Consider the following 21,610-nt stretch of genomic DNA (forward strand, 5'->3'; position numbering starts at 1 on the left):
TGATTTTTAAAATGTGTTTAAATTTATCACAAAAAAATAATTATAATATCTAACCGGGAAAAGAGAGGAAAATGAAAAAGTAGTACACTATATGGCCAGAAGTATGTGCACCCCAGACCATCACACCCATATGTGTTTCCACAAAGTTTAAAGCACACAATTGTATAGATTGTCTTTGTATACTGTAGCATTACAGCTTCTCTTCAGTGGAACTAAGAGGCCGAAACCTGTTCCAGCATGACAATGCCCCTGTGCACAAAGCGAGCTCCATGAAGCTCCACGGTGTGTGAAGGTTGGAGTGGAAGAACTCGAGTGTCCTGCACAGAGTCCTGACCTCAACCCCACTGAACACCTTTGGGATGAACTGGAACACCGACTGAACCCCAGACCTCCTCACCAACATCAGCGCCTGAACTCACTAATGCTCTTATAGCTGAATGAACACAAATCCCCACAGCCACTCTCCAACATCTAGTGGAAAGCTTCCCAGAAGAGTGGAGCTTATTATAACAAGAAAGAGAGAATAAATCTGGATTCTGGGATGTTCAGCAAACACATATGAGTGTGTTGGTCAGGTGTCCACATACTTTTGGCCGTATAGTGTACAAACATGGAGTGTTTTGTACACTATATGTAGACATACTATACTAAAACATAGTGTTACTCAGTGATACTGCGTAACAGTTGAGTGACAATGCTCAGAAAAGTGTATCATAACATTATCACAATATCAATATCACGTCAACATATTATGTACTCACACACACACATACACACGCGCACACACACACACACACACACACACACAAATTATGATGTTTGGCATTAGGCTTGTAAGTCAAAGAAGCCGGATTTGTGTTATAATTTGTATTAAAGACATTTTCACTCTCAACTATGAGGCTTTATCATTTTTTTCATGATAATTGGAGAAAAATTGCAAAATCATCCCCCAAGTGCAGTCATAGTTCAGTGAATTACTGTGTTTAAATGTTTAAAAAGCCCCTGATGACTAAAAAACGTTTACAGACCCACAATCAAGACACGGCGGAGGTTCAGCCTCGTCAAAGTGACACTTTAAAACAAAGCTGCTGCTCTGGAGCGGCCGTTCAAACCAACATTTATCATCCAGGTGGAAAAGAAAGGTGAAATGCTAACAGTGGAGAAATGTGTGTGTGTGTGTGAGTGTGTGTGTGTATTCCCAGAGATGCAGGGGTCTTTTCTGCGCTCTTGTTTCCAGCGTGCCTGCAGGGCTCCCTGCCACTCCTATTTTCCTGCTTCACCACCGTTTACAAAAAAGTTAATTGAGCTAACAGCAGGGAGGAACAAATCGCCCCGTTATGCACGCAGCTCAGAAGTGTTTCAGGTTCTGAAGACAAAGTATCGATCAGACGCATGGGGAGGAAAGTCCATATTTTAAATCGCCTGTATTCAAAGGCTTTCTAATAAAGCTATAACTGGCGTCTTTTCATAGCTGAAGCACTGATCGCTGCATACGTGAGATTTAAAGCTTGAAATGAGTAAAATCATCTAAAAGCAAGTGGAATAATGTTATATTTGATTTATAAAAATCACAGAATAAGAACTATTCAAGATATTTTCACTTGCTATGTAAAGATATATTGTTTGCCCTGCACATTACTATAACACAGTTATTTAAATCATTATCACAATTAGATAAGTCATCAATGATTTTTTTATTTTTGAGGGTGGAGGGGATCAGAAAAGCTTCTACATGAACCATGCATCTTTAACTTGAGCAATTTGTGCAAAATTTCTGTTTTTTATTCATTTGAACATTTTTAAGTTATTGATGTAGCTTCTCTCAATCACACTTATCACTCCAGATTACCTTCCTGAGGCTGCGGGTGTGTTATTAACGTCATCTTCACACAACCATCAACATCATTCCTCACTCACAGTTAGAGACTCGGGGCAAATTCTCCCATGATGCCCTGCTGCAGGACTGCTTTCAGTGACTAGAACACACAAATCCTATTATAATATTATAATTTCTTGCCATCTGTTCAATTAACTGCAACACTATAAGCTCACTGTGTGTTTAATTTCCCTCCATGTTTGGATATTTGGAAATTCTTTTAACATCTTGGATGTCTTTAATCCTTAAGTATTAATAAAAATGAACAATAAGCAGTTTTTTCATCAGGAAACTTAGTTAAGTAAGAAATAAATAAGAAATAAATCACTTGGGGTAATGATGTTATAGGAAAATAATCAATGGTAGGGTGGTGTGATTGATTGGAGTTACTGTACCCACTATGAAAGTTGATTATTTTCCAACAGCAGTACGTGATATTCTCTGTACAGAAGAGGCCAAAAGTTTCTATACATCTGGGCTAAAGACATTCAGACTCAATTTTCACAACTCCACTGATTTCATCCTTCCATCCTGTTAAGTCCATTAGAGTATCTACTTTATTTCCATAAGAGAGCATTTTTTTAAACTTTTTGGTCATATTTGGTTTATTGTAATCTTATAATTAGATAATTGGATAAATATGACTATATTTAATATATTTTCACTTGCTAAGATATCTTTTTTTGCAGTGTATTTGCTCACAATTTGCCATTTTGAGTTCTCACAAAAGCTAAAACACAGTTTTCAAGTGGACGCAGAAAAAATAATTTTCAAACATATCCGTGTACATGTGGACGGGGCTTAGATGCTGATCCTGTAGACAGCACTTTGACTCCAGATCCTCATTAAACTCATAAATAATTTGTTTATTAGCAAAAAAGTTAATGTTATGTTAAACTAGGAAAACGCTAATCTTCAGCTCAGGGAGATTAAGAAGGACTGAGAAACAGTAATAAGGAAAAATGTGTCTCTTTTCACTATATAACACAAAGGAATACTAACAATGCAGTTAGAAAAAAAAAACACAGTTTGGTAGGTGGATCAATGACTGTGAAACAATGAGTAAAATAGAGAGCTCTCTTGTTTCTTTATAGGTTTGTCTGTCTTTCTGGGGAAAGGTTTCATTTAGAAAAGAAGAAAGCTCGAAAGATTCAAAGAAGCCCAGGGGTGTGAGTGTAGAACTGAACAAGCTCAGCTAAACAAGAAGGAGAACGACGATGAAAGGCTTTAATGATGAAAAACATGGGGTTTATATTGTATTTAATGGAGTAACTAATAAATATTTCAGATTTCAATCATGCAGACCTGCTAACCTTCATGCATTTTGTGGAGGAGCTCAGCATTTTAGGATTCTTCTACAACTTACTGCTCAAAAAATATGTCCAAACAACGCCTTTACCTTTTTTCCCCAATGAGCCAATAGACATATGACTCTCTAGTGATTGACAGTTGCATAGGTCTCTGAAATGAACTGATTCCCTGGAAATCCCGCCCCCTTTCCCCATCTTACATTAGTAATTTCTCGCCTCGAATCGATTTTCGTGCTTGAAAGACGCACTGACACAGTGTCCTCGCTATCTAACGTAAATAAAGAATGATTTGAGCTCATTAATGAGAAATAAAATCTATCAATGTACCGTAAGTTCAACTTAGCTAACATTAGACGACCGTACTGTGAACATCAGTTAACTGTATTTAATAGGGATTGACCAAAATTTCAACTGAAATAGAGAAAAACAGCACTTAGTTGGAAACATTTTGCCTGAAAGAGGATTGAACAGACGTACTCTTCAAATAAGTGTCAAATCTAACATCAAATATTTTAATTGTAAAGATAATTAGAACATGATTTTAAAAACCGCTGTTTGTTTGCGTTGAAACAGTTTGAGTAGCAGATCAGCAAAGAAAATGTCAGCCATTTTGTAAAAAGATTAAACACAGCATTATATTTTTTTATTCTTTGCTGCATTTTTTTCTGCGGGACTGCGCAATCTTTCTTTTCAGGCTCAGCAGGTCCTAATTACACGCCAGAAGAAGAATCAGTGCTCTTAATTTTCAGGTAAAAATCAAAAGCATGCTGATAATAATACTTATTACTGCACTATTGGCTTGGAGTTGGAAGAAACAGACACAACTTATTAATCAGGAAACATCAAACACAACATTCAGACAGACACAATGCCAATTTTCAAATGGAATCTAATCGTGAATGCACTGGGAAAGCCATTAGCGTAGAGCAACAAACAAACAGGAAGTCTTGTTCCAGTAATGAAGTGCTACACCCATGAGTCTGCTGCAGTCATTACCGCGGGAATATAAGGCAAAATGGATGACTTTTACACAACAGCACCATTTCTTTGAAGTGAGGGTGAGGAGTCGGGGGCCTTAAAGGCCGAGGCGCTGCCAAAAGCAGATGAAAGCTCTGGGATCTCTCTGTAATTAGAAGGCAGCGTACAAAAGAGACAGACAGACAGACGCACAATCACCACTGCAGCTGATCAGGAGCCAACAAAGCCGAGGACGCAATTTAGCACCGGTCCTCTAGGTAATCAGCGGCCTCCCAGAAACATTCTGAAATATGGAAAATTATACTTCAGACAGGAGGGCAGGACGGTAACCATGGCAATTTAACCCCTTTTCATTATGCCCCGCCCCCCTGTGTCATTGTCATGCCCCTCCGTCTTTCTCGGATGCTAAACTGCAGCTGGTTTGAGGTGCTGACTGTGGCTTTTGCATTAGAGAGTTTGCATACAGAGATGCAAAGCCCTTTCAGGAAAGAAAAGGGAAAAGACCTCGCACAGCTGACAGTTTCTTTAATACTTCAAACAGAAAAAAGGAAAAGGTCAAAACTTTATATTAAGGTTATTTACTGCATTCGTTCACATTCATAAATGGTAAACACACAACACACAATTACACAACACACTCGAGCTAACTCACTGCTTCCTTCTTTCTCTTCTTTTCTTAGCTATATATATATATATATATATATTTAAATATACATAGTAAGATTGTCCCTTTAAAGCTGCCTCCACCTCATCACCTCATCACCTCATCACCCACCCCACCCCGGGCACAAGCACAGCTTGAGCTAAACAAAACAGGCACAAATATACACCAGCTCCACAGAGAAGAGACCAAAGTGACAAAAAGATCATTTTATATTTATATTTATATTTATATTTTTATCTAGTTTCAGCAGTGTAGTGTATTAATTACTGAAGTAACCACTCAGTATTAGTGGCGACAGATTAGACATTCATCCACTGTGTATATAAAAGTAGTAAATAAAGCAGTTATTCAACAAAATTAGCACCTTATTTAGTGTTCTCATCATTATTCTCATCTTATACTGTAACAGTAACCGGACTCTCCGTAATAACTACTGTTTTAGAGGATGTACGTGACCCTTAATGTAAAGTGTTATATGAAGTTTTAAACAATTGAATAATTGCAGTATTTATTATTATTATTATTATTATTATTATTATTATTATTATTATTATTAAATAAATTCTATCTGTCTGTCTTTTCATTTATCTGTTTAGTTAGTTGTTAAATATAATTTAGTTAAACTGTCTTGGTATATATATTTTAACCTGAAAAAAATTTGGATTAGAGATCTTTTCAGTCTGTCTGCCTTTTTTTGTAAAAGTAATTAAGTTAAAAAGGCTTGGTACATAGCTTCTGACCTGAGGAAAATTTAGAGTGGAGGTGTGAGCAGGACTGAATGAATCGATTGACTGACTGATTGATTGATTGATTGATTGATTGATTGATTGGTATGCTTGTTTGTTTGTTTGTTTGTTTCTCACCCACTCCCACAGCCATTTCTGTTTGCACTTGTCTGTGTTATTCTCTAACGAACATAATTGGGTGAACATAAATCAACATAATTTCCTAAATAATAATAATAATAATAATAATAATAATAATAATAATAAAACACAGCAATTATTTCATTGTAACTTAGAGCATAGAAATGCTGACCAGAGTAGTGTTTTTACTGAAGATGAACAAAACCACAACCCCAACATTCCTGATTCTAATTTAAAACTTTGACACATTTGTTACAGGTTAAATATTAAATATTTGAGCTAGCTCAGCTCCATCTCAGTCAACAAGCAAAAATCTGATCCAGTGTTTTATTTTACTGTAGCGTACTGACCCTGCGTCTGCACTATTCTGACTTATTTTCTTAGCATTAAATCTTTTCGGCAATCCTATCCCCTTTATTACACTTCCTATACTATATAACATGCAATTAGGCTGATATGAGGATCCTAATTTCCATGTTTAAACCTCACTCAAGTCATTAGTACAGCAATAAACACACGACTTAATGCTCCATGTAAAACAAGACAACTTCCTCATGCAAACACGGAGTCCTTTCTGTGTCTGTCTCTCTGACACACTTTCATTTTCTCACTGCCAGTAGAAACAGGTAACAGTAAGAGGTCAAAGGTCAGGGACACTAAGACACGCAAACAGGTATAACGGTTACTCCTTCAGAACACGGCGTCGGCCTCGATTGCCCTCGATTTCTCAGCTGCCAAGCCTGTGACATTTCCAAATGCCTCGGGACGAAGTGGAATATAAAATCAGGTGAACTGAGGGGCGTCGTTTTCTCACCCCTGAGAAATAACAACCCTCTGTCCTTTAACCTTCCAAAGGAAATACAAACACTGCAACGTAACTGGGGTGGTGTTTCATTAAAGGGAACTCCATCACAGCCAATAAGAAGAAGAAGAAGAAGAAGAAGATGAAGAATTATTATTATTATTATTATTATTATTATTATTATTATTATTATCAGGATATACTGTACTTACTCCACCTGTAGGCACCTAAAGACATCTTATATACCATGCTCCAGGAATTTAGGTCAAAAGCACTTGAGCTAAAGTGAGAAAACGCATGATGTTTTACCTCCAGCACCAACCACAGCTGGTCTCCGTTTTTAGGATCCTTCTTGTAGAACATGCCGTAGAACTTCACCACATTGGGATGATCAGAGAGTGCTTTCAGGATGTTGTACTCTGCCTCGATCTCCTCATCGATATCCTGAAACAAGAGCAAAAAGTCATATATGAAGATTAGATTTAGACTCAGTAGTATCAGGATAATTGCAGAAATAAAGCTGGGTATAGTTTCAGATTTTTCTAATTTTATGGAGGTTTATTCTGTTAAATGGATGAAAGAATGAGTAAGTGAATGAATGAATGAATGAATGAAGTTATCATTAGTGTTTCTAAGAGCTCTTAGACATAACTAAGGCATAACACACTCCAGACATTAAATTCCATCACCAGCATCTCTCTTTCTCTCTCTCTCTCTCTCTCTCGCTCTCTCTTTTTTCAGTAAAAAACATTTTTAAAATCTATTTATTATTTGTCTTAGATTACGCAAAGTGTTAGCTGTACACTGTCCCTATGTGTGAGCTATTACTATAGAAACAACAACGTATTAGAACGAGCGCATTAATATAAACCTGTCGTTCATGTTACAGCTGGAACTACTGTCTGAGCCGCGCTGTTACATGAAAATAATGCACACCTTCTGACCAATCAGATTGGAGCAATCAGCCATGCTGTGGTATAAGTGTGTATAAAGTTGACCCGCAGCTAGTACAGCTGAAAAAACTGAATCAGCCATACTGGGTGCCCTACACACTCTAATCAGTATGAACCAATGACATCTCATATGATATTTACTGTATGATATTCAATATTAGCTTATATTATATTATACAATATTGGAGCTGTGTTTCTCTACATGCTTTTCCTAGCAGCTTTTGCCTAAGAAGTGTATGACTGATAGAAACAGACATGTGTTGATTTATAGAGTTACATCCTGCAGAGTGGCTACTGCTCAAAGTCTCCTCTGAGAACTGAGATGGAAAATTAGCTCTTTAAAAATAATATTAGCCTAAATAGTGCTAAAAATCAATTTCAACATGTTTCCTTGTTCATAAGAATAGAATCAAAACATAAAATTATCAAATTAAAACATCCTTCTCTAATAACCAGGATGCATTTGTCTGGTATACAACATGCAAACACAGTGTTATAAACGTTTATACCACAGCACTGTTGAATTCTGGATTCTGATTGGTCAGAATTCAAGTGTTGATTCATTTTCTACACCAGCAGCGCTGACTGTAGTCTGATACACTTGTTGTAATATGTTATTGTTTCTATAGCAACAGCTCATTCACAGGAACTTCCAAATAAATGGATTAAAACACTGACAAGGTGAAGTTTTGAAAGTTTTAGGGAAGGAGTCTCCAGTGTCAGCACTTTATAACAGTCAGTTTTCAGGACAGAGGAGTTTATGCTTTGCTGTTTCTCAGTAACATGACAAGAAAAAAAGAGAGGCTCACAATGACACATTCCATAGCATTAAACGTAAACAGAAATGGATAAAGCGTACAACGTATTGTTCTTATAAATAAAAATGCTTAGCATTGGTTAACTGCTGTGGTATACGCTGAGGAATAAGTGGTGTTTTAGAAAAATAATCAACTTCGGCATGGTAAGAGTAACTCTGCTTCCTCACATCACCTGTTCATTGATTATTTTCCTACAACAGCATGACACCAAGTGTTTTATTGCTTACATGATTGTATGAATTGTTGGTAACAAGCTTGTGAATTGCACGCAGTGTTCAGTGCGTCATTGTTCTCGTTGCTGTATTAAGCAGTGCGTCATGTGTGCTACTTTACCTGATTGCATAAAACATCCTGAATGAGTAACATCCTAAAAGCACTCAGCTATTTACTCCTCATTATGTGTATTAAGCTGTCATTAAGCTTACACAGAGCTGACTAAACAGTGGCTCTTACCACATACAGAAACATTCATAATAGAAATTCAACAATAAACAAGCAAAACACATCAAACACACCTGTCTCAGAAAATATTCATAAAATATTCCCCATTCACATCAAACAGCTGAGCAATTACAAAAAAAAAAAAAAAAAAAAAAAATATATATATATATATATATATATATATATATATATATATATATATATATATATATATATATATATGTGTGTGTGTGTGTGTGTGTGTGTTCAGCCGTGAGTAAACCTTTTACAGAGTCTGATGAAACTGAAATGAGCTCTTTACAGATTATCAGAAAAGGTGCAGACAGTAAGTGAAATTATTAGAACTTGACAATGGCATTCATTTCTGCTGTGATCAGAATGACATTTAAAGTCATTTCCTGTTGTTAAGTCATGACAAAGCCGCACTGGCAGCCACGTCGCCATGGAGATATGAATAATACCAGATTGAATAAAATAAATGAATATACAGACGGTGTAATGAAGGATAATGTGACTTTAATGATGATGCTCTCGCTCTTTAATAAAACTGTTGTTTCTAATGTAGCGCTGAAATAAACACATTACAACTTCACATCACACACACACACACACACACACACACACACGCACATGCACACTACATTACCACTGCCTTCACTACACACCATCTGTCTTTTAACTTAGCAAGTAAATTAGCTTAGCTTGTAGATTAACTTAATGTATTGAATAACCTAGTGAATTAATTTAGCTTGTAGTTTAAGTTAGCTAGTGAATTAACTTAGCTTGTGAATTAATTTAGCTTGCAGATTAAGTTAGCTTGTGAATTAATTTAGCTTGTAGATTAAGTTAGCTTGTGAATGAACTTAGCTTGTGAAATAATTTAACTTGTAGATAAACCTAGCTTGTTAATTAATTTAGCTTTAGGTTAAGTTGAACTTAGCTTACAGATAAACTTAATTTGTAAATTAGCTTAGCGCGTTAATTAATTTGTGAAAGAACTTATTACTGGACCTTTAGCAGGGGTTTAAAATGTGACCGCTAAAGTCCTTTAGTATTTATGGTACTTTTTGGTTGCTAACAAGCAGCTTCTCAGCTAGCAAGCAGAGTTGCTCTGATCTTTTGTAGCTGTGTTTAAAAAAACAACCAGTCAGTTTCTTTTCTCACTTTATAGCAGCTATAAACACTCGTTCCCTCACCAGCCTCTCTTTTCTTCTCTCTCTCGACGTTAATAAGACAAAAAAATGCAGCGAAATGTCATGTTAGCGAAAAACCAGAAAGTGTAAAATCCGTCCTGAAAATTTACTCTTGAGACTTCTTCCATAAATATTTAATAAACATCTCTTTACCAATTCATCAACTATTTTTCTTTGTTGAACAACATTTTTAGTAATATAATTTGCTCATTATTAGCCTTAGTCACTGTATACTTTTTTAGAAATTATATAAACCTGTGATTTGAATTGCAGTTGCACTAATGTCAGAGCTGCTGTTGCAGAAAATTAATCACCTTTTGACCAATCACAATCCAGCATTCAGCAGCACTGTGGTGGAAGGTTTATGTGTGTAGTTCTACACTTAGCCCATAGGACTGTTGCATATTAGAAATGAATTTTTTTTTTTATGACATTCCCTTGGATTAAATGAAAAGTAAAACTGTGAAATGTTAGAGCGGAGAGATTGTAGTCTAAAACACTGACTTGTGCAGTACATTAAAGCTGCAGTACATTAAAACTGGCGTGGTTTGATACATGTCACTTCACTTAGAGTCTGTCTGAGTCATTCTGTATACAGCAGCAGTGATTGGACGCTTCTGCTTTTTGATAGAGTCTGTCTGAGTCATTCTGTATACAGCAGCAGTGATTGGACGCTTCTGCTTTTTGACAGAGTCTGTCTGAGTCATTCTGTATACAGTAGCAGTGATTGGACGCTTCTGCTTTTCGATAGAGTCTGTCTGAGTCATTCTGTATACAGCAGCAGTGATTGGACGCTTCTGCTTTTTGATAGAGTCTGTCTGAGTCATTCTGTATACAGCAGTAGTGATTGGATGCTTTGCTTTTTAATAGAGTCTGTCTGAGTCATTCTGTATACAGTAGCAGTGATTGGACGCTTCTGCTTTTTGATAGAGTCTGTCTGAGTCATTCTGTATACAGTAGCAGTGATTGGACGCTTCTGCTTTTTGATAGAGTCTGTCTGAGTCATTCTGTATACAGCAGCAGTGATTGGACCCTTCTGCTTTTCGATAGAGTCTGTCTGAGTCATTCTGTATACAGCAGTAGTGATTGGATGCTTTGCTTTTTAATAGAGTCTGTCTGAGTCATTCTGTATACAGTAGCAGTGATTGGACGCTTCTGCTTTTCGATAGAGTCTGTCTGAGTCATTCTGTATACAGTAGCAGTGATTGGACGCTTCTGCTTTTTGATAGAGTCTGTCTGAGTCATTCTGTATACAGTAGCAGCGATTGGACGCTTCTGCTTTTCGATAGAGTCTGTCTGAGTCATTCTGTATACAGTAGCAGTGATTGGACGCTTCTGCTTTTCGATAGAGTCTGTCTGAGTCATTCTGTATACAGCAGCAGTGATTGGACCCTTCTGCTTTTCGATAGAGTCCGTCTGAGTCATTCTGTATACAGCAGCAGTGATTGGACCCTTCTGCTTTTCGATAGAGTCCGTCTGAGTCATTCTGTATACAGCAGCAGTGATTGGACGCTTCTGCTTTTCGATAGAGTCTGTCTGAGTCATTTTGTATACAGCAGCAGTGATTGGACGCTTCTGCTTTTCGATAGAGTCCGTCTGAGTCATTCTGTATACAGCAGCAGTGATTGGACCCTTCTGCTTTTCGATAGAGTCTGTCTGAGTCATTCTGTATACAGCAGCAGTGATTGGACGCGTCTGCTTTTCGATAGAGTCTGTCTGAGTCATTCTGTATACAGTAGCAGTGATTGGACGCTTCTGCTTTTCGATAGAGTCTGTCTGAGTCATTCTGTATACAGCAGCAGTGATTGGACGCTTCTGCTTTTCGATAGAGTCTGTCTGAGTCATTCTGTATACAGCAGCAGTGATTGGACGCTTCTGCTTTTTGATAGAGTCTGTCTGAGTCATTCTGTATACAGCAGCAGTGATTGGACGCTTCTGCTTTTCGATAGAGTCTGTCTGAGTCATTCTGTATACAGTAGCAGTGATTGGACGCTTCTGCTTTTCGATAGAGTCTGTCTGAGTCATTCTGTATACAGCAGCAGTGATTGGACGCTTCTGCTTTTCGATAGAGTCTGTCTGAGTCATTCTGTATACAGCAGCAGTGATTGGACGTGTCTGCTTTTCGATAGAGTCTGTCTGAGTCATTCTGTATACAGTAGCAGTGATTGGACGCTTCTGCTTTTCGATAGACTCTGTCTGAGTCATTCTGTATACAGCAGCAGTGATTGGACGCTTCTGCTTTTCGATAGAGTCTGTCTGAGTCATTCTGTATACAGTAGCAGTGATTGGACGCTTCTGCTTTTTGATAGAGTCTGTCTGAGTCATTCTGTATACAGCAGCAGTGATTGGACGCTTCTGCTTTTCGATAGACTCTGTCTGAGTCATTCTGTATACAGTAGCAGTGATTGGACGCTTCTGCTTTTCGATAGAGTCTGTCTGAGTCATTCTGTATACAGTAGCAGTGATTGGACGCTTCTGCTTTTCGATAGACTTTGTCTGAGTCACTCTGTATACAGCAGCAGTGATTGGACGCTTCTGCTTTTCGATAGACTCTGTCTGAGTCACTCTGTATACAGCAGCAGTGATTGGACGCTTCTGCTTTTCGATAGACTCTGTCTGAGTCATTCTGTATACAGCAGCAGTGATTGGACGCTTCTGCTTTTCGATAGAGTCTGTCTGAGTCACTCTGTATATACAGCAGCAGTGATTGGACGCTTCTGCTTTTCGATAGAGTCTGTCTGAGTCATTCTGTATACAGCAGCAGTGATTGGACGTGTCTGCTTTTCGATAGAGTCTGTCTGAGTCATTCTGTATACAGTAGCAGTGATTGGACGCTTCTGCTTTTCGATAGACTCTGTCTGAGTCACTCTGTATATACAGCAGCAGTGATTGGACGCTTCTGCTTTTCGATAGAGTCTGTCTGAGTCATTCTGTATACAGTAGCAGTGATTGGACGCTTCTGCTTTTTGATAGAGTCTGTCTGAGTCATTCTGTATACAGCAGCAGTGATTGGACGCTTCTGCTTTTCGATAGACTCTGTCTGAGTCATTCTGTATACAGTAGCAGTGATTGGACGCTTCTGCTTTTCGATAGAGTCTGTCTGAGTCATTCTGTATACAGTAGCAGTGATTGGACGCTTCTGCTTTTCGATAGACTTTGTCTGAGTCACTCTGTATACAGCAGCAGTGATTGGACGCTTCTGCTTTTCGATAGACTCTGTCTGAGTCACTCTGTATACAGCAGCAGTGATTGGACGCTTCTGCTTTTCGATAGACTCTGTCTGAGTCATTCTGTATACAGCAGCAGTGATTGGACGCTTCTGCTTTTCGATAGAGTCTGTCTGAGTCACTCTGTATATACAGCAGCAGTGATTGGACGCTTCTGCTTTTCGATAGAGTCTGTCTGAGTCATTCTGTATACAGTAGCAGTGATTGGACGCTTCTGCTTTTCGATAGAGTCTGTCTGAGTCATTCTGTATACAGCAGCAGTGATTGGACGCTTCTGCTTTTCGATAGACTTTGTCTGAGTCACTCTGTATACAGCAGCAGTGATTGGACGCTTCTGCTTTTCGATAGACTCTGTCTGAGTCATTCTGTATACAGTAGCAGTGATTGGACGCTTCTGCTTTTCGATAGAGTCTGTCTGAGTCATTCTGTATACAGTAGCAGTGATTGGACGCTTCTGCTTTTCGATAGAGTCTGTCTGAGTCACTCTGTATATACAGCAGCAGTGATTGGACGCTTCTGCTTTTCGATAGAGTCTGTCTGAGTCATTCTGTATACAGTAGCAGTGATTGGACGCTTCTGCTTTTTGATAGAGTCTGTCTGAGTCATTCTGTATACAGCAGCAGTGATTGGACGCTTCTGCTTTTCGATAGACTCTGTCTGAGTCATTCTGTATACAGTAGCAGTGATTGGACGCTTCTGCTTTTCGATAGAGTCTGTCTGAGTCATTCTGTATACAGTAGCAGTGATTGGACGCTTCTGCTTTTCGATAGAGTCTGTCTGAGTCATTCTGTATACAGCAGCAGTGATTGGATGCTTTGCTTTTTGATAGAGTCTGTCTGAGTCATTCTGTATACAGCAGCAGTGATTGGACCCTTCTGCTTTTCGATAGAGTCTGTCTGAGTCATTCTGTATACAGCAGCAGTGATTGGACCCTTCTGCTTTTCGATAGAGTCTGTCTGAGTCACTCTGTATACAGCAGCAGTGATTGGACGCTTCTGCTTTTCGATAGAGTCTGTCTGAGTCATTCTGTATACAGCAGCAGTGATTGGATGCTTCTGCTTTTCGATAGAGTCTGTCTGAGTCATTCTGTATACAGTAGCAGCGATTGGACGCTTCTGCTTTTCGATAGAGTCTGTCTGAGTCATTCTGTATACAGCAGCAGTGATTGGACGCTTCTGCTTTTCGATAGAGTCTGTCTGAGTCATTCTGTATACAGCAGCAGTGATTGGACGTGTCTGCTTTTCGATAGACTCTGTCTGAGTCATTCTGTATACAGCAGCAGTGATTGGACGCTTCTGCTTTTCGATAGACTCTGTCTGAGTCATTCTGTATACAGTAGCAGTGATTGGACGCTTCTGCTTTTTGATAGAGTCTGTCTGAGTCATTCTGTATACAGTAGCAGTGATTGGACGCTTCTGCTTTTCGATAGAGTCTGTCTGAGTCATTCTGTATACAGCAGCAGTGATTGGACGCTTCTGCTTTTTGATAGAGTCTGTCTGAGTCATTCTGTATACAGTAGCAGTGATTGGACGCTTCTGCTTTTCGATAGAGTCTGTCTGAGTCATTCTGTATACAGCAGCAGTGATTGGACGCTTCTGCTTTTTGATAGAGTCTGTCTGAGTCATTCTGTATACAGTAGCAGTGATTGGACGCTTCTGCTTTTCAGACCTTGAAAGGGTGACCAAGAGGAGACTTAATGAATATAAACAGCACCTTCCCCCCCACAGCCATTTCACCATGATTAAGCAGGGTTATACTCAGCCACAGAGAGAGAGAGAGAGAGAGAGAGAGAGAGAGAGCCTGTCGTGTATCTCTTAGATACAGGTGTGCTCTTCCTAATATGACAAGATGACAGGCGTGGAAAACGTCTCTGAGAGCTTTAGCAGAGTATGAGAGGGGACTAGCACACCACAAGGCAGAGACACGACTGAAAGATAATTATACCAGAAATATTCATGCTGTTCACGGTGTACATAATGACATCATGGAAAATGATTTTTCTGAGTAGCCTACTTTTTAAAATAGACTATTTGATTAATATATATATATATATATATATATATATGTGCTGTTATAGGAAAATAATTAACGGCAGTGTGGTGTGATGAAGCAAAGTTACTGTTACCAAGCTGAAGTTTTTTATTTATTTACCCATTACAGCACATTTACCACAAACGTTTTATTCCTCTTACACCATAACATTTTTTAATTTGTTAAACTACACATTGTACATTTTATCCTTTTATAGTTACATTTAATAATACGGAATGTCCACTAAACAAGTTAGTTCCTGTTATCACTTACATTATAGCAGCTATAATGTCAGTGATCGTTCAGTCAGCAGCATCTCATTTTCTCTCTTGAATAATAATAATAATAATAATAATAATTATTATTATTATTATTATTATTATTATTATTATTATTATTATTATTATTTAAAATAATAATCATAATTTATATATTCACAAAGTGCTTTACTGACAGTCAAGAATTGATAAAATATTTTTTAAATAATTAAATATTGATTTTTTTTTAAATGTATTGAAAACAATAATCAGCAAATAAAAACAGAGTACAAAAATAATAGAATGCAATAGATAACAGAGATAAAAATGGCATAAATAAAAATTAATTAAACATTTAAAAATTAATTTTAAAAAATGCAGTTATGTTACCGAGAATCTTCAAAAAGCGTAAACTTTTCTGTACAAAAACTTAAAGTTTTTCAGCTTTACCTCTGACCGTTACAAAGCCCTGACACTGGAGACTCCTTCCATGAATGTTAAATAAACATCTCCTTGAAGAAAACTTCACCATAACAACGATTACACGTATTTATTTTAACCCTTTAATGTGGAGCTTTCATTGTACAAGTCCCTGTGAATGAACGGTTACTATAGAAACGATATTAGAGAATGTCTACAGTATATCACATTCAGATAGAGAGATGAAAACTTTTGAACTAATAGAATTTTACATTATTATTCCCTTTAACTGATCAGATAATAATGAAAAATTAACATATTTCAACTGCAATAAATTACATTTCATCATCATTTCTTCTTTTTTGTCCTGGGGGGTGCAAACTTTTGCACTACATTGTGAAGTTTTGATGCGATGTCATAGTTTCAGATGTAGGAAGTCGAAAGCTTTTTCTTTTAATACACAGTATGTAACTCACATGAACCGGATCCAGTACTTTGACGGCCGCCTCACTGCCGTTGTTCTTGTTCAGCACTTTGTACACTTTGCCGTAGGTTCCTTTTCCGATGGTCTCGACGATCTCCCAGGTGTCAGAAGGATCGGGAAAGCTGTCAAAGACGATAGATTTGGCCGACTGTGGAAACATCTTCCTCAGAGATCTCCTGAGTACACACAACAGATTCAGTCACTGTTACAAACCACCGTTACAAACATCACACACATTAACACCTAATGTCCTGTTCAGATCAAAACTACACATTTTACTTTTTCACAAAAAAAAAAAAAAAATACTACTGATATAAAATTACAGTGAAATTAATTACAGATGGTACCTTTAGTAACATACTCCTGGAGTAAAAGTCTTCTATTTATTTCTCATTGAGTTAAAGTACAAAAAGAACCTGCTTTTTTATTGTGCTGCATGAAGTGTCAATAAAATTATTTTAGTTATATTATTATTTTGATGATCTATAGAGTATCTATAGAGAATCTCTCACTCTGATCTCTTCGCCGTTTTATGGGCGTGTCTGTCTACTATGCAGGATGTGAATGAACCTGTCAATCATGAAATCGTGGATCAATTTCAATTCAATTTTATTAATATAGCGCTTCTAACAATGGATATTGTCACAAAGCAGTTTTACAGAACTCGGGATATAGATGAGCAAGCCAGAAGAGACGGTGGTGAGGAAAAACTCCCTGAGACGACATGAGGAAGAAACTTTGAGAGGAACCAGACTCAAAAGGAAACCTGCCTCATCTGTGTGACACGGGATAGTGCGATTATAAATCATTTCTCTTTTATAACTGTATATTATAAAGTGAAGCAGTGCTGTGTGTGTTGAAAGGAACTTGAGTATGAGCATCAGAGTCATTTCTGATTTCATTAGAACTTTAACTTTTAGTCTGTAGTACCAAAGTGAGTTTATCAAGTATCCAATGATTGAGGTGCGTTTCTTCTCTGTATTTCTAGATAAGTCCTGTTTTGTTTTTTATTTTTTAAACAGCACATTTGAGTGAGAATGTGTGCCATTGGATGCCACTGTAAATCTACAGTACAGTAGCTTTTGTAAAAAGTAAAAAATCAGTTTGTTTCCATTTTAAAATGTGGTGTTTTCAGATGTTTTTAGCCAATCGGGTTTTCTAGTGTTTCAGCGTGATAAGCAATGGACATTTTGCTTTGAAATATAGTGAAGTAAAAAGTATAAAATCTGCAGAAAATGGAAATACTTAAAGTAAAGTACACATACCTATAAAAGTACAGTAACAAATTACATGCCCTTCATTATGGATTTTGTTTTAGAAGTATTTGAAGTTGAACAAAATCCAAGCACACCACCTTCTCATGCTCGACCTTGTGCAAATTTTGCGTGAGATTGAGTTTTTCAAACTTTGGCTTACAAATGTCCACTGAGGTGTCACAGGCCACATGTCCTTCAGACAGAGGTCAATTTAGCTTGAAAGCTCCATTTACATCAATCAAAAGTCAGACTACGGTCTCCTTATACTGGACTTTTGGCTTGGTGATCAGAAGATTTAAAATTTGGTAAAAAATTTATGTGGAGATTTAAATTTTGGCAAGTGCCCAGGCCTTATGATTTATAAGCTACTGATAACACAGCTTATCTCCTGCGAAGTGAACATACTCTGTAGGTGAACATGCCCCTCAGAGATCGTTTATTTATTTATTTATTTTTTCTTTGTGATCAGTTGACACTCCTTCTGGGCTTGTTACATCCAGATCCTTGTCATACCACATTCCGGCCCAATCTGGCCATTACATCATTTCCAATCACCAGACTACACGTCAGATCATTCAGGACTCTCATTATTTGGATGATACATTACATACAATTCACCATCACATTCACATTGCAGTTTTGCATCGTTTACTAGTTTTATCTTTTCTTACTGAACCCTGCCTCGTTATTTTGACTTGTGTCTCTGTGCCTGTTTGCCAGGGTTTTGACTAGAGATGGAACGATACCCATTTTCCCTCCCCGATACCGCTACTGATCCTGGAACTTTGAATATCGGCCGATATCAATATTCATCTGATGTTTTTTTTTTCTTTAAAAATTATTAAGCTTTAAAAAGATTTTTAAAACTTAAGTACTTAAAGGTGCATTAGATAAGATTAGTTTTTATTTTCCAAGATTAGGTCTCTAATGCATACATAAGTTCAACATTTTAATGATTTTTTTTTCTCCTTGAGTTCAGCCCCCATTCCGACCCCTGTTCACGAAGCTCCACCCCCAGGATCTACGGGGGCCCGTAGACTGTATATACGATGACTGACAGGAAGCTCATCCAAACACGAAGAAGCATCCCAGGCCGCAAGTCAGTTTTCCAAAAGGGTGTATATATATATATATATATATATATATATATATATATATATATATATATATATATATATATGTATATATTTAAAGTATAAATATAATATATATATTTAAAGTTAAAGTATAACTATAATAAATATTAACATGTAAATATTTTCATTTCCAAAAAAACCCTCTCTGAATTCAATTCCAATCTTTTTCCCTTTGTTACAGGATCAGATTTTTCTCTAATACCCGTTCCACCATTTTTTTTTTTTTTTTTTTTTTTTTTTTTTTTTTTTTGCTGGGATCGTCCCAATACTGATCTCGGGTATTGGATTGGCACTATCTCTAGTTTTGAGCCCATCCATGTGTGATGTTGACTCTGCCTTTTGGATTTGTCCTGCGTTTGTATCCAAACCCCACAGCTTAAATTGTTACAGAGCTCTTTTGCTGCATACAGGTCCAAACTTTTTCTTATCGCCCCATTAGTACATTCCAGTGCAACAAGAAAATCATGGGTGTGTGGTGTAAATTATTTTTTTACTGCATGGCTATACTGTTTCACTCTGGTGCAATTAAACCAGCTGTTAACTTTCTGTGATCAGTTACAGCACCAGATATTTTTCACAAAGGCACTGAATAAAGGTACAAACATTTACTGTAGACTATAAAGCATGTAGTAAGTAAGATATATGAGTGATGGCCTGGGAATCAATTCTTGCCATTTTCCAATATTTCTGAAAACTGCAGACTTTCCTGAACAGAACTGTGCTTCTCTTTTGCATGCATCTGAACCACAAGTTTGCATTATGATCATGAAAACCGTGCATGTAACGTTACACAGGCTGGATTTGTTGACATGGTTTCCATTTATACTCCACTAACTAAACATCATCATAAACAGGAAGATACTCCAGTGTTTCCTCTACACGTGACATGATACGAGGAACTAATCACATAGTGCTGGATACTCAGAACACTTCTACTCCGGGGTGTTTGAAACTGAACCCAAGAGCCTGCATGAATAAAAGACATCTCCTAAAGACGTGAGTGAGGAGCATGTCCATAACACTGCTGAAACATTCATGATAGTTTTAAAATTTAAACGTGATACAAAATCACATTGCTGACGTCCAACAGAGCAGAAGCCAAGCAGCTTGTCTGTAGTGCTGTTCTGTTACATAACAGTCACTTGGACAGACCTAGCGTCTACTTCCTGAAAACAAAACACAAATATAAGCTAATTATAGACTATAATTTAACTTACATTGGCTTTTTAAGATCCCTAAGGTGACCATTTTGAGGACCATCAAAATGAAGGTGAAGGTAAGGAGTGAGAGAAAATCAGGCAGGCCGTCTGTAGTGGAGCTAACTAGCGATAATGCTAATCTCAGCAGCTAGGCTGTATGGCGTAGCAGCAGGATTAAGAGGAATTAGCAAGGGTTGTACTGTTACCTTTTCCCCATTTAGGCTCCTGTTCAAAGCTTGTTAGGAGGCTTATACAACGTCACTACTTTCTTCTGAAAGAATATTTCACACTGTACAGTGTGCAGAATAATACTGTAGTAAAATATAAATTAACGCCTACCTACAGAAGTTAAAATGCATGTCTTAAATAATAAATGGAGAGTTTATACTAGGGATGTAACTGAAAAGGACGGAAACGTTATACAGAATGAACAGATAACATGATCGAAACCAATACGAATGCACATATGAAGAGGATGTGTACAATTTGTTGGCTTTAATTGATTTTATTTTCTTACATTAATAAAGCCACTGATCCATAAAGCCCATACAGACCACACACAATGCACTATGGTCTCCAAAAAATAATCATTTAATTTATTTTATCAAAATTATCTTGTATGTTTATCGTGCATATTTTTTATAATTCTTAATTGAACGCTGTCCATCATTATTAAAAGGAAATTGTCCTGGAAAACCTTACAGGTATGATAATATTGACTTGCCACAGCAGTGCGTCTGGGCTACTACTTCCTGTCCAGGCCACGCCCACTTCCCTTTCAAATCTGAGTACAGATACGGATATTTGTCGCACTATACAGATACAGATACAGATAGCTGTATTGCATTACACCCCTACTGTATACTTAACAAACCACTGACACATGAGACCTAGCACGTGGAGTGTGTGTGTGTGTGTGTGTGTGTGTGTGTGTGTGTGGGTGGGTGTGTGCGTACCTGAATGTCTGTTTGTTTGATTGAAATAATTCATTCATTCAGTCCAGCTCACACGAGTAAGGTAAGTGTTACTTATTGACCAGGTGTGTAAAGGCATGTGTGTGAGTGTGTGTTGCGAATGAAAGGATCGTACAGTATAAAATGCAAACTATTAGGTAAACAACGCTAATGTTTAACACAATGTCCTAAAAGTTACCTGACATAGCAAAACCTGCTAATGCACCATGAACAGAACCAAAGAGTTCTCTCATACCTGTTCCTGCCTGAAGCCATGTCTCTCTGCTTTACTCCTTCAGCACACACACTTCAGACATCTTGAGAGAGAGACAGCACCTCTGATGATGCGAAATGCACTAAAAGGACTAATTTTACCCTGTAGAAGAAACTGCTCGCTTAAAAGCGCAGGCAACTCAGGTTGCTGGAGGAAACAGGATCCATGACGAGCTGAGAGAGAGAGAGAGAGAGCGAGAGAGAGAGAGAGGCCGAGACAGAGAGAGAGAGAGATAGAGAGAGACAGAGAGAGAGAAAGGAGACCGGAGCTCAACTAATCACGGCCACTCTCCAGGTTGAAGTTTCAGTTTAACGTAGGCATGCAAAGCAGGCCCGAGGGAGAGTATACGTGCACACACACACACACACACACACACACACACACACATTCTCCCTAATGGCTTCAGCAATTACAACACAGCCAAACCTGTGAAACTTATACTACCAAGTGATATCAGCAGCACAAAGCTAAC

General features: G+C 37.7%; 1 protein-coding gene across 1 annotated transcript in view; it reads right to left on the reverse strand.

Annotated features, from left to right (window-relative positions):
• LOC117597071 (myosin-IIIa-like) overlaps positions 1-21,300 on the reverse strand; it is a 71,148-nt gene extending 49,848 nt beyond the window's left edge. Inside the window, exons 1-3 of the mRNA XM_053237453.1 lie at positions 21,121-21,300; positions 16,313-16,496; positions 6,806-6,940 (exon numbers count right to left, since the gene is read on the reverse strand). Of these exons, the coding sequence (XP_053093428.1) occupies positions 6,806-6,940; positions 16,313-16,496; positions 21,121-21,140 (339 nt within the window). The 5' untranslated portion in view covers positions 21,141-21,300. The remainder of the gene's footprint in view (positions 1-6,805; positions 6,941-16,312; positions 16,497-21,120) is intronic.
• Positions 21,301-21,610: the final 310 nt, after the last annotated feature.

Source organism: Pangasianodon hypophthalmus, chromosome 1 (genome assembly GCF_027358585.1).
Source record: "Pangasianodon hypophthalmus isolate fPanHyp1 chromosome 1, fPanHyp1.pri, whole genome shotgun sequence".
NCBI lineage: Eukaryota > Metazoa > Chordata > Actinopteri > Siluriformes > Pangasiidae > Pangasianodon > Pangasianodon hypophthalmus.